The sequence below is a fragment of the Strongylocentrotus purpuratus genome, unplaced genomic scaffold, assembly GCF_000002235.5.
Source record: "Strongylocentrotus purpuratus isolate Spur 01 unplaced genomic scaffold, Spur_5.0 spur5_scaffold_1, whole genome shotgun sequence".
In the NCBI taxonomy this organism is placed as follows: Eukaryota; Metazoa; Echinodermata; class Echinoidea; order Camarodonta; family Strongylocentrotidae; genus Strongylocentrotus; species Strongylocentrotus purpuratus.
This window is the reverse complement of record NW_022145594.1, coordinates 17,297,121-17,310,557: the sequence shown is the minus strand read 5'-3', so window position 1 is coordinate 17,310,557 and position 13,437 is coordinate 17,297,121. Positions and strand designations below refer to the sequence as shown.

At 36.2% G+C, this 13,437-nt stretch overlaps 1 protein-coding gene across 1 annotated transcript; it reads right to left on the bottom strand.

The window, feature by feature from the left end:
* Positions 1–4,636: 4,636 nt before the first annotated feature.
* Positions 4,637–7,442, bottom strand: LOC105443302. The gene is made up of 3 exons (XM_030978972.1): positions 6,701–7,442; positions 6,406–6,440; positions 4,637–5,547 (listed from the first exon to the last, which is right to left on the bottom strand). The coding sequence occupies exons 1-3, from the start codon at positions 6,870–6,872 to the stop codon at positions 5,152–5,154; spliced, it is 603 nt and encodes a 200-aa protein (XP_030834832.1). The 5' UTR covers positions 6,873–7,442; the 3' UTR covers positions 4,637–5,151.
* Between the last annotated feature and the right edge of the window lie 5,995 nt (positions 7,443–13,437).

Sequence of the window (13,437 nt, the reverse complement as noted above, 5' to 3'; positions counted from 1 at the left end):
AATGCAAATTCGCGAAGAATATTGAAATTGATTTTTTTAGATAATAAACAAAATAAAAAATGAACAGATTGCACTGGCTTAAATACTCGGTTATCGGTGGGAATTCATTCATATTCCAATATTAATCGCAATTTCAAATATAATGCTATTATTATAAATGTTGATTCACAATTATATATGAACAAATTGAAAATTGATTTAAAAATTCAATGATTAAACACCTATTGCACAATCACTGGCAAATACTCCCATCAAAGAGATCTAAGCATGTTACTCCATATAACAGGAGAGTGAATGTCAGATATACAACATTATTTACTTCAGAAAAAATGTTCATTCAGAGTCCTTACCAAGTAAGGAAGAGTGCTATTTCTCAGTCTTTCTGTTCGGCATTTAAAGTCTCTAAATCTTTCACTGTGTCTCAATCGGCAATTCGTGCTCTGCATCTCTGGAAGCTAGTCGCAAAAGTGCTTGTAGAGTGATTCTGCTAACCTTAGACATAGATGTTCCCCTCTGTCAGAGAGGGATTGTAGACCTGAAATAGCTGTGGTATCGATCGTGACAAATGAAACGGAGGGCTTTTTTCTGGACTCTCTCGATATCATTGGCCTGTTCAGGTGTGATGGATGAAATCTAAACTGGAACACAGTACTGAAGCACAGGTCGAATGTAGCACGTATAAATTGTGAGGAGGTCTTCCACAGGAGCTTGATAACGCTTAAGGGTCCGAATGATGTAGAATTTTCGCGATGCCCTTCCTGTGATATCACGAACGTGGCTGTCCCAACATAGGTTATGCTGCAGTATGACACCCATAAGCTTGAGCTCTTTGACTTCCTGCAGAGTTGCATCATCTAACTCAAGATGCAAAGGTGGAAATTCGGTCCGAGAGAAGGACACTCTCATCGATTTGCACTTTGACCAGTTGATGCGAGGTCCATTATTCAAACACCATTGATGGAACAGCGTTAAAGTGAAGGGCATCACGTTGCTTGACCCTCGTTTGTGGCTTTCCGCGAAAGTTATGTCATCGGCGTATTTCCATCTGGATATATACCTGCTGCGTCTGTCAATGCGTCATTGATCAACGCAAGGAAAATTGCTAGACCAAGGCGAGTACCCTGGGGTACACCTCCAACTGGAGTAAGAGAAGATGAAAGTACTCCATTGTATCTTGTCATCTGTTCTCGTCCGTGAAGAAAGCTACTGATCCATGGCAGCAGGGATGGTGGAGCACCCATTGCGAAGGGTTTATTTATTGCGATATTGTGATTGACTAAGTCGAAAGCTTTTGAGAAATCGGTTACAACAATGGTGGAAACAGTTTGGAGCCGATCAGCATTGGTGCAGGCGCGGACACCATACAGTGCTTTTCGTCTGCGATTACCAAATGATTGAAACTTTCAGTAATTTTTCAAGTGTAGTTTAACATACAGTGTCTCAGATTTTCCGTGATGTTTTAACCAATCTTTATTCAATAAAAGGATAAGGTAAGAATTATTGGTAGATTTTTGTTTTAATTCGGCATATAAAAGACGTATCGACTGCTTTAATATTCAAGATCTGGCTGTTTTATATGCTCTCGGGAACTAGCACATCCTGCACCCAGATGCGCCTCAGGTCGTTGCAGGATGTCCGCGCGTTCCCTTGAGCATATAAAACAGCCAGGCCTCTCAAAGCAGTCGATATCTCTATATCAATTGCTGTGTACCACGTTACTCTGTTTACAAATCTTTTGCATTTCACTTTTAACTGCAAATGTACTAAACATTGTATTTAATATGCAATGAATATAATTAGGGTGGTACAATATGATTTAAATCTCATACGTACATTGATGCAATGTTTCTTTCACAGTTTAAATGATTAATTAAGAATTACCTGGTTCCGTGCAATATCTTTATATCTATGTTTTCGGAATTGAATGTGAGGGTTCACAAGCCAGAGCAACAGAGAGGAATTTCACTTTGGGGGAACACTGACCCACAGGCTATTCCTTAATGTATTCTTTGTATATACTACTTGTTTGTATATCTTGGATTTGTATGGTCAAATAAATAATATCATTACCAAGTTCTACGATATGATTATTTTTTGTGTGAAAAACTTTATGGTACTACCCCCTCTACACCTCTGGCAATGTGCATGTATAATAATTTCCCTTTATCAGACAACGAAATCTAATGATATCAAGGTAATTCCTGGACCTCTACGAAGGGCAAAGCCTTTATATTAATGGCTCTCAATAAATAAATTAAGCCGTTTCGTGTTTTTAATAATTGATGTATGTATTTGTTTATAGTCATGTATGATGAGTGTGTCTGTACATTAAACCACACATACCAGTCGAAACTAAACCAAATCAAAACGATGTTGTATTTCTAGTTTTCCTATGTATGGACCGGGATTTTACAGTTCCACCCTTTCTATCAGTCATTCTGAAATTATTTAGCCTGAATGATGTTACGGGTGAAGTCCTCTACTCGTCTCCCCAGGTCCTTAGTTCACTCAACAGACGACAAAGTTACACAAAGTGGTTAGATTTCAGGGACTGATCTTATTCAATCGTCATTTCGAGCTCCGTTTTCAAACAACTAACACTCAACTCGTCCACAGGGCGACTCCGTACAATGTTTCGGTCGATACACCCATCACAATGATTAAGCTAAACCTTCATCAGATAAACGACTAATTTTGCAGCGAAACCAGGCTCCTAATACCCTTCTTGTAATTGGTATGGCATGATGAAGAGTAAACGTATAAGGCTCCCGCCATGCAATGATTATGATGATAATAACAATAACAGTTATAATCTTAGTTTGAATATTTACAATTTCATAAGTCTAATCAACTGTCGGATTGGAAAGTGAAATAAAGATGATGTTTGTGTCCGTCGTTTTTATGTGACCACATTGTATTTGACGCCAGAACATTTGATAAATTATACGAGTCTTAACATCCCGATCACAATGGGGATTTTCTTTTTAATTGTCGACGAAAGCCCAACTACACATGTAAATTGTTCTCAGAGACATTGCATTTTATTAGAAAAATGTAGCATAGAATGAAACATATTATTGTTGCCCGTTTGAAGGCCAAGATGTGATCAATGTAGCCCTTAAAAGAAATTCCTGTCCCCAGACGCTGGGCTAAAGACTTTCTAAAGTAAAAATTTAAAGAAAATATTTATAGGAATGGGATATAATGTATCAATATTCAGGGGTCAAATCTCCAGCATTTTGAAATAGAGGTAGATGTATCCGCCTCTTCCCTTCTCTACTCTCCTCTTCCCTTTCTCTTCCCCTCCCTCTCTCTCCTTCTCTCTGTCTCTCTCTCTCTCTCTCCTTTATAGTAATCTCTTTCACGTTTTTTTCTCTCTCTCTCTCCTTTTCTCTATCTCTCTCACTCACCAGATCTGTCCTTCTTTCTCTTTTCAGCATTCATATTCTAATTTTCTGTTTGTAATGAAATTTCCAATTGTAATCGAAATACGCCCTAGGCCATATATATGACATAAGAAAATCCGGAAGCCAGCTTAAAATCACATATGTATCTAAAGAAAATACTGTTCCAATATAAATATAATATGACTCTAAAAACCACTTGTTCGAATTTCAACATTTTATTCAGTGCATTACTCTGATTCTACATTTTACCATGTATTAGTTATTATTCCATCTACGTTTAGCGGTTTAATATAGTCCAACGAACACGACTTCTACCCACATACGGAAGCATTCGTACCAGTCAGAATGTTTAAGGTATGCAAAAGGTTCAATTTTGTATACTGGAAAAATACTAAGTGCCTAAAAAAGCTTCTTAACTCGCTAAAATCATTAACAACACTCTTGGTTCGTTGCGATTCCAGCAATGGGATCGTAGCATCATGTTATGGTTAAATAAGTTGCACGAACGTGAAATGGCTTGTGCTTTCCCATGATAACAGCTAATAATGCTGGCACTGGAACTGACGCAAGCATTATCCTTACATCTATACACCTACATAATTAGAATAGGGAAAAGGTAACAATATTATTGTGGTTACGTTATGATATTATACTTGTGCAAAAAGACAGCATAGGACACAACTGGAATGTCATTTGTCTTCTTATGATTTACATGTGTTACATTAGAGAGCATCAGAAAGAAAGAAAGAGAGGGGAGAAATAGAATTAAACTGTACGCATGATTTTAAATGTAAAATCTGATGAAACGACGTAATATTTGATTTAAGATACAATATTGCGTAGGCATCTTACTAGGCAAAATAAAATACAATAGTTTCATACATATTACATTCCGGTTCAAGAAATATTTGATTATTTTGATAAAACATGCATTAGAGACATAAATTCTTATCATATGTGTTGATAATTTAAAAGTGGTGTCTTACAAAACTTTTTTACGATATAGCGAATAACAGCAAAGACTGATTTCCATGCAGTGATAACAAACATTTATCATACATTTTCAGTTTACTAAAGTCTGCTTTGGTATATAATTCAATACTAACAGTGTATTTTTGTTAAATCAGTTAATATATATTTTCGTTATAAACCAGAAAATATTTAGAATTAGATGTTTACTTGATAAATATACATACGTTTACATACAATGAAATGGATAAACGGGTTAAATAATTCACGTAACAGACTGTAACAGTAAACAGGACAAGGATTTAGATACAATCATGACAATAGTATCTGAGAGAAAATGACACGAATCATATTCCATGTATAAGCCTATTCGTACACTATTAGAAATAAAGTTGGGCATCAGATGTTTTCTAATTACAGTTTGTTCTTTATGTTCTTGATATGATAAATTATCTAAGATTATAATTCTTCCTTTGAAACAACGGAAATAAACCCAAATATATATATGCAGACCTTTACCAACTTTGATCCACCGAAATCTTGTGACGATGGAAGTTTTCCTTTTTTTTCTTCTGACAGAGGACTCTTTATTTCTAATTAAGCGGAATTTTTGTATCATTTCTGGTTTGGCATTGTTTATGTTAGCATACCAACTTTGATTTACCCGGTTAGTCACACTTCATTATGATCGTGGATGAAATATGTCACAGAGACGACATATGCGGTATGGGTTTCCTTTTTAAATAAATGTAGTGGTTGTTTTAGCATTATTTTCTTAAGCTGTGGGAAGGGTAATGATATGTTGAGGATCGCCGAAATCATTTTCAGTCGCCTTTTCGTCTGTATTCACATACACAGCACTAGAACACTTTCCAGTAGAACTAGGACTAACATTATCCTGATTGTCTGGGTCGTTATGCAGCGCATTCTCATATGTAATGTCTTTATTCACATACACAGCCTCAAATTGCTTTGGAGTAACATTAGGACTGCCGAAGTCGTCATTGTCGCTACCAGGAATAGGCTTCAAGTCCATGTAGTAGCTTGTAGTTGTGTCAGCGTAATTGGTGCGAGGAATAGGCTGCAAGTCCATGTAGTAGCTTGTAGTTGATTGGGAAGGTTGAGACGGATCAATTTCCTGTTGTATTTCAGCATAGATTCCCTGGTCCATCTAGAAAAATATTTTAAAGCGAAATACATCAAGTGAATCTCAAAATATCATAATGATCACTTCATTATTCAGAGTATGTAGGCTATCAATGGTTTGCATTTTATATTCAAATATCCACTTAACAGTGTCTCAGCATCTTATCTAAATATGAGTATATAACAAATAACAAATGAATGATTGAATATGTATAGTGGGTATATAATCCAGTAGCTTAAAACTCAAAGGCAGAGCAAAAACACATTGGTACACAGTGGAGATTACGGCGCCTGGGGCGAACAACAATATTCGCCGCCAAGCATTATTTAATTGTAAGTTTTAAAATACAAACAAGATTTCCTTGCTTTTAAGCAACGTGAAAATCATATTTAGTAGACCGAACCTTATAAGATTGGTCACCAAAGTTTCAATACATATACAATGAATTTTTGGTGCAAAGTGGACAAGCGGTATTTTTTTTCTTCAAAACGCAAGTTTTCGTGCATTTTAACATGCGGACTTTTTCAAGGTACCACAGCAACAGATCGTAATTTTTTTTATCAAATTTGAATAAAAAATGATATACAAAAATCACAATTTCACTTGTTTCTTTTCAAAGCGCTAATCTGAACAATTAGATTCGTGGAATTTAGTTATGACTTAAGTTGGTCATTGAAATTCATGATTTTATTTATCGAATGCTTTGGATGCAAAGTTCGGAGATAAGTTACTTCGACATACCGAAGCTGCGCTATACCCGATATGCACGTATTTTTTTGTTAAAGAAAACAATGATTAATAAAGTAATACTATTTGGATTATCTAAATATATTTGTTTCTTTTAATAGCATATTAGTAGTTCATGCAAAATGATAGACTTACCATTCGGCCTTCTGGTTGAGTGTTGTTTCCATTGTCTGCTTGAAATGCAAATAACGAAATTAAATTTTTAAAAATCATGTTAACAAAAGTACCGATTATGGCCAAGAGACAGCGGTAAAACGAAAGAGAGACAAAAACAACAACAAAAAACAAAAAAATATAAAGAGGTGGTATAAAGTGAAAAGAAATTGAAACAAGAAAGTTGAAGATTGAAGCCTAGTGAAGATACTATAATATTGAAATGGGGAATTTATCTTAAATGTGTATGTTTTGGGCCAGCTACTTTACGACATACCCGTCTTTCGTTTCACACAGCATAACACTCCATAGAAGTACATCAAACCCAGTGAAATCAGCAGGATGAAGCCAGCAGAGCCAATCACTCCAAGTGCGATCGCCATGAAAAGAGGCATGTCAGTTGGTGGCTCCTTCTCAACTGATGGCGGGTCTAGGACAAACGAAACCATGACTAGAATGTTGTGGATATTGCTTTTTTAAACAATGTTGTAGGAGATTGGTTTAATAATAATGGCAAAGTTTAGTTATATCCATGGTTTTATGTTTGAATGTTTCGTTCACATCCCTATATCCCCTGTGTTTAAAAAAGTGTTTTGCGAAGCCATGTATAATTTGTTATGATGTTTGGCAAGGTGAAAAATGACTATTACCAGAAAAACCACACGTGATCCACCGACACCTGCAATTTTATCCACTCTGAAACGTAAATACACCCAACACATGGAAATATAAACATACCCACGCATGCAACATGTGAAACTAAATACAAAAGTTCACTTACCCACGCACTTACTCACAGCTGATCATGAACTATTTTTGTCTCATGCTCGATCATTTCTCGTTCTTTACGTTGATAACATCTAGGTTATAACGGCTTTATATTTCAATATGCATTTTACATAGTAGCCTATAAAATTAAGGGAGCATGCTATGATTATGATTCCATTGAATCTGGGTACTTCTGATTTGTTTTTCTTGCCACTTCAGGTCTCTCCTTTCATCAAGATCTTGAGAGCATTCGCTAGTAATGGAAATCGATAGTAAATGCCTGGAGGTTATCTAGAATTATATACCTCACTTTAGAAATCCAGCCATCTGATTGGTCAAAATTGGAGTCGGGATTTTAGCCATTCCCGTAATATTCACACAAAAAAAACGGTCAATAGTCTTTTGAAAAAAGCCCTAGGGCACTTTTTAAAAGACTATTTGACCGGTTTTGGAATCTACGTATATGCGTGCAAACTCAATGGGAAGGATTTTAGCACACAAACTCTAGTGGTGCGCGATCATACACCCTGTTAAGTCTCGATAGCGTAAACAAACTTGGTTACCATGATTGGTAAGTCGCACATGTATTCTATGACCCTTTTCGGTATATAAAAGTTATAAAGACTGCTTTAATATTCGAGGCATAGTTGTTTTTATAGGCTCTCGGGGAGGTTACATGATCGTGCTATCACCCCTCGGCGTCATAGTAGTCATTGTTATTATAATATTACTTTGCTTATGAATGATTATTAAATTAAAAACACTCAATAGTTTAACCTGTTAAATCGGCTGGTTTACTGCACAGTTTCCTGCCAAAGGTCACCAAAACTGGGTCATCATCCGGATCAATGCTGACCTCTGCGCCGGGTTCAACGCACTCTGATCTATTTACAGAGGCACAGTCTGGCCCACTGTATCTCCTTTGTATGATGACGCATATTTCTACCAGGGATTGGTTTGCCTTTGGAAATGTTAAGATATGTTTCTGTTGGTCCCATATGGTCGTTATGCCTATAAGACGAAACAAAGAAACAAAAACACAGGGAATTATTACAGTGTCATTACAATTTTGTTCATAGAAAGAGAGACAGAGAGTGTGAAAGTTTTATAATCCACATCATAATTTAATGTGGTACGCATTCTCTAAGATTCGTTTAATTAGATTCATAAACACATAGTCTTTCAATTACTGTAGACATACAAGATTTAAGCTAAACATAGAAAGAGAGACAGAGAGTGTGAAAGTTTTATAATCCACATCATAATTTAATGTGGTACGCATTCTCTAAGATTCGTTTAATTAGATTCATAAACACATAGTCTTTCAATTACTGTAGACATACAAGATTTAAGCTAAACATAGAGAGACAGAGAGTGTGAAAGTTTTATAATCAACATCATAATTTAATGTGGTACGCATTCTCTAAGATTCGTTTAATTAGATTCATAAACACATAGTCTTTCAATTACTGTAGACATACAAGATTTAAGCTAAACAAAAGAAAATTGTTGTTCTGTTTGCTCCGTTTTTGTATCCCTCTACATATTTATGCTCTGTCAAACTTAAGTTAAACATGTCAGAACTAGCTATTCATTCATCGTACTGATCAGGGTGTTACATCCCACAAGTAGTTAATGAATAAAACAAATGGATTAAAACGAATTTCCTCATACAAATAACCAAACACAGAAGAAAACGAAAGGGATTTCTTGACGATAAATTGTTGGTCCTTACCATAGCTCTCGGGTTGCAATGCTGTACAAGACCCAAACAAGGAAGCATGAATAAGAAAGAAAAGAAAAAAAGCTATTATTCAGTGGCGTTTGATAAGTGGTTTTAATTCTCACAGGGTTGCTGTATGTAGTGTTTCATTTTCAAATAAAATAAATGGTTTTAAATAACTCTGTAAAGTTATACACTTGAAGTATTAAGTATCAAGTATAGTATAGATTGAACGGGCTGGGGATGAAAATGACACTTTGATTATAGTGCAACACTGTCATAAGCCTTAGATTTTATGTGTTACTATTATTTTGTCCGACCATTACCAATAATTGCAGCATTACAAAATGAATAAACACCTATAACTGAATCAGTGGGCATATGAATGATTAAAACAATTATGACAATAAAATTATACAATAATTCTACTTCCTATGATAAAACTTCGATGCATTCTGTATAGTTGAGGTCATAAAATTACAGTTTCGAATAAGATGTAATGTGTATTTATTAGAAAAAGACGTTCTTATCTAGGGGGTGAGGCAGTAAGGTTATACTGAAGACTTAACTTTATATAAAGAGATATATTAACAAATTCTGTCCCCTTTCTTAAAAAATGCCAGAGAAAACTTTCTAGACAAAAGAGAGAGAAAAAAAAAGATATGCATGAATAACATAAAGTGTACCTAAAGAAGAAGACGTTTAATAACAGTTAATGCTAATTGTTTTTTCGTGGATGAGCAAATATTAACCATCTAGAACCCAAGAAAACCTAAAACTACTATAAATGGATGCGTATGCATTCATAAAAGCAAATGAAGTAGAAAATAATGCGTTCAGTATAACGAGACATGTGTTTTTATTTAGCTAGTGAGGATAATTACATTCAAACGTCAAGAAATGTAGAAATTCTCGTTATTCAGAAACTTACGAGTTGTCGAAGCTATTGTTGTCACTGTGCTACTATTCCCCGCGATGTTCACAGCCCAAAGAGTCATCCGGTACCATGTGAATGGCACCAGTCCCACCAATGTGTGGGAGGTTCCCGTCAAGTTTGTGACCACACCACACCCCTCTTCTTGCGTGTCGTGTGGACAGTATTGCAGATTGAACGTTTGTTGCAACCCGCCACCGAATCCTGGTTGCCAGGCAACAAAGAGAGTTGAAGATGTCGTCTGGTTTTGGTCGACGAAGAACCAAGAAGGTGGATCTGGGATAACTGTAGGCGGTGAAAATGGATTTTAAATTATATATTATGTAATAAGCTTTATTTTTAAAGCGCAGACACTAAGTTTTGATAATATTGTGTAAACGTTCTAATAAGCAACAATTCGGTTTTGATGTCATTAAGCATGAGTTTGTTTTACAGTATCCACCCACAAATATAATCAACACATGCTTATGTTGTCGAAATGCTTCCGTCTGGAGCAAGTACACACAAATATGTGTTTCCCCTGCATGGCAGTGGCATGATATGGCATATATTGTGGATAAAAGAGAGGATATTATTGAGGACCGAGCCGAGACCCTTGCGGGACCACAAAGGGTACTGAAAAAGCATCGGAGACAACATCATCAATATTGTTAAAATGTCTAATGGTTAAAATGGGAAGCTGCATGTGGATTTTTAGATTGTCTTGTATTCAATAATTCATGTTCCAAATAGAAATAACGATGTAATGAAATGTTCAAACATGAAAACTTGCGTTTATATACTCACTGGAATAGTTCAAACTCGCAGTGGCGTTAAATGTTTATGTGATTGCAAACTTTATTAAGGTGAAAATAATTAGCTACTACATTCCAATAAGACCCCAGGAAGGGGTGGGAAATAACAACAAAATCATACCTCATCATTTTATTTCTGTTTTCTTATTTTGCTTTTACCAATTCCAACTCCCCTTGTCAGATGGAAGTGGGGAGGCGCTTTATGCCCCCTAATTCTCGTCTGAGAGGAAGTATTCGAATAGCTCATCTAGAAAATGAGCTGGTTAACTACACAGTCCCCTCTCTGAGGTCACAAAAATCGGATCAACACCCAAAGGCCGGAATTAGGCATTGCGATTAAATAAACTCTTCCAGTATCTGACGGTCAGGGCCTATAAAGCGCTGTAGACCATGCATTCTCCTTCAGATACACTGGCCCGCATTTCGACTGCTGAGGGTCTATATGCCTGTTCGAACTTATTAGATAAGTTGACAGTAATACCTATTCATGAAAGATGGGTTGGCGTCATCAACATATATAAATACAATGAAAACACTCTTCCACTCACCAACAAATGTGGAGTTGAAAACTGCACTACTAGAACCAAAGCTTGAAACAGCAATGCATTTGTAATCACAAGGAAATTCAGCCAGGGGGTTTCGAATCGCCACTTCGCTTGAAGTCAGCGTTTCCCCTTCGGTTATAGTCTCGGAGAGGGTTATGTTACGGGTATTGTTAAACAACTTTGTGCCGTTAGAGAACCATTGGAAGATAAAAGCAGGAGGATTGGCGTCTGAGTTACATGTCAACACGAGCCCAGTAATTTTTCCTTTTGATGAAAGTCGTCGAGAAGAAACGAACACAACTGGGTCGTCTAGATTATAGAAAAAAAGCATTGAAAATTGGTTTTAGTAAGAGGTGATAAAAAGCGAGGAATGTATATGGGATGTGGATGGATAGGGATGAACTAGGTCTATTTGGGGTGAGACTGAAGGAGACTATTTTGTCTTGTCAATGACATGCGGGGGGAAAAGATGAACATAAAAGTATAGCCTATTAGGCCAAATAAAAGTAAAAAAAACATGTTCAGCGTCCTGTTTTTTTCGAAAAATAGGAAGGAGGAGGCCCTTTTTTTTCTTTTTTTTTTCCTTTCAAAATGGCCGCTCAAAATGGCCGCTCGGTACATTTTCCCTGACAGTCGGGCTATTTTTTAAAATGGCCGCCGACATTTTTTTTTATTTTTTTAAATCAGAAATAAAACCATTTTAGCAGTGTTTTACATGTTTTTTTTCTTAAACAAAAAAAATAAATAAATAAATCAAAAAAAATTCAAAAAAAATTCAAAAAAAATATAGGAGGCGGTCCCAAAAAAGGAAGCGGGCGGGGACGCTAAACATGTATATTTGTTTACATGGCCTTACTTTGACTGGTCGTTGTTTGTAAGATGGGAAGACGGCAACCCACAGGGGACATGTGTAGTATTTCCATAATTTTTTCGTTAAATTTTTGTTGTTGAAATGTGTAGAATCAAAAGGAGAAAATAGGAGTCGAAGATTCTCGGGAATCGTTGATGAGCGCATAGACCAATATCCTATGCAATTTTAAGAAAATCTCTATTATAATATCCTTTCAAAAGTTTTTACTGAAAAGTTAATACTCACATGATATGTTCAGGACCATATACTATCATTCACTGACCGCATAGTGTGTGTTGTAGATTGAACTGCCTGACAGAGAAGAGGTTTCCCATGATCAATCCTCTTTGGTATGAGGGTATAGGGTAAGGTCGGCTCACTTAACTGACATCAGCACCTCCGTGATTAAATTGTTTCCACTTCGAGGTTTTGAAGGGAAAAAATGAATATTTGTTGTACTTGGCATGCATATCTTACCTTGAACATTCAGTTGAACTGAGCGTTGCAAATTATTTTGTAGCTGTGGATGTGATGCCACACAGCGTAGACTCTTTCCTTGATCATTCCTAGAGGGCGTGATTGTAACATCCTTCCGAGAGAAATAGATGCTGTCTCGTACGACATCAGACTGATCCTGAAGAACGACGGTTACGTCATCTCGTATACGCCATTCCATTACTACAGGAGGTCTTGCCGAGTCTGCTGCACATGTGAAGTTATACGGCTCACCAGCATATACTGTTATATTCGCGTTGTTAGGGTAATAATAACCGGTCGATCTCTTTTCCTTGATAAAGATCCAATAGGGCGCAACTGATGTCAAAAGAGGGAACAGTCACGATGAATGAAACTCAGTTCAAATTGTACTTTTCCACTCTGATAGTCTACCTCCATGTAATTGAATTACTAATTGCGCTTACCATCGTCTTTTAGGTTTGCTACTTAAAAATACACACTTCATCCCTTCACAAACAATATTTGGTGTGATTATAAGTTAGTTTGTTGCCGAATATAATTTAGAGACTTTTGGAGTAGAACATAATCATAATTCCAAATAAAATAGCAAATGAGATTAAAAAGACATTTTAACAAAAAGCAATATGCTAAACATTACTTGTATCAACAACTTCCATTTAAGCTCTGTTTCTGCAAGACTATCGAAGAGCTTTATTTTTCAATACTAAATTCGGGATGTGAATACTATTTATTTACCTGCAGGTAATGGCGTCACTTGCATGCCAGCTGATCCTGTATTCGCTGGCCCATCTGTAACACTTACAGTGCATTGGTAAAAGTCTCCATCATTTTTGCCAAGTTGTTTTATTGTTAGATTCACACTGTAATAGTCTGCTGACAAGCTGTATTTCGCTTGGCCAAGAATAGTAAAGCTACATGAAAGA

What these genes read in the sequence shown, in the direction of transcription:
- LOC105443302 (XM_030978972.1), bottom strand. Translation starts at nt 6,872, where the DNA reads ATGGTTTCGTTTGTCCTAGACCCGCCATCAGTTGAGAAGGAGCCACCA. An exon ending in CTGTGTGAAACGAAAGACGG is followed by an intron (nt 6,441 to 6,700) that starts GTATGTCGTAAA and finishes CATTTCAAGCAG; the next exon opens with ACAATGGAAACAACACTCAA. An exon ending in CTCAACCAGAAGGCCGAATG is followed by an intron (nt 5,548 to 6,405) that starts GTAAGTCTATCA and finishes ATATTTTTCTAG; the next exon opens with ATGGACCAGGGAATCTATGC.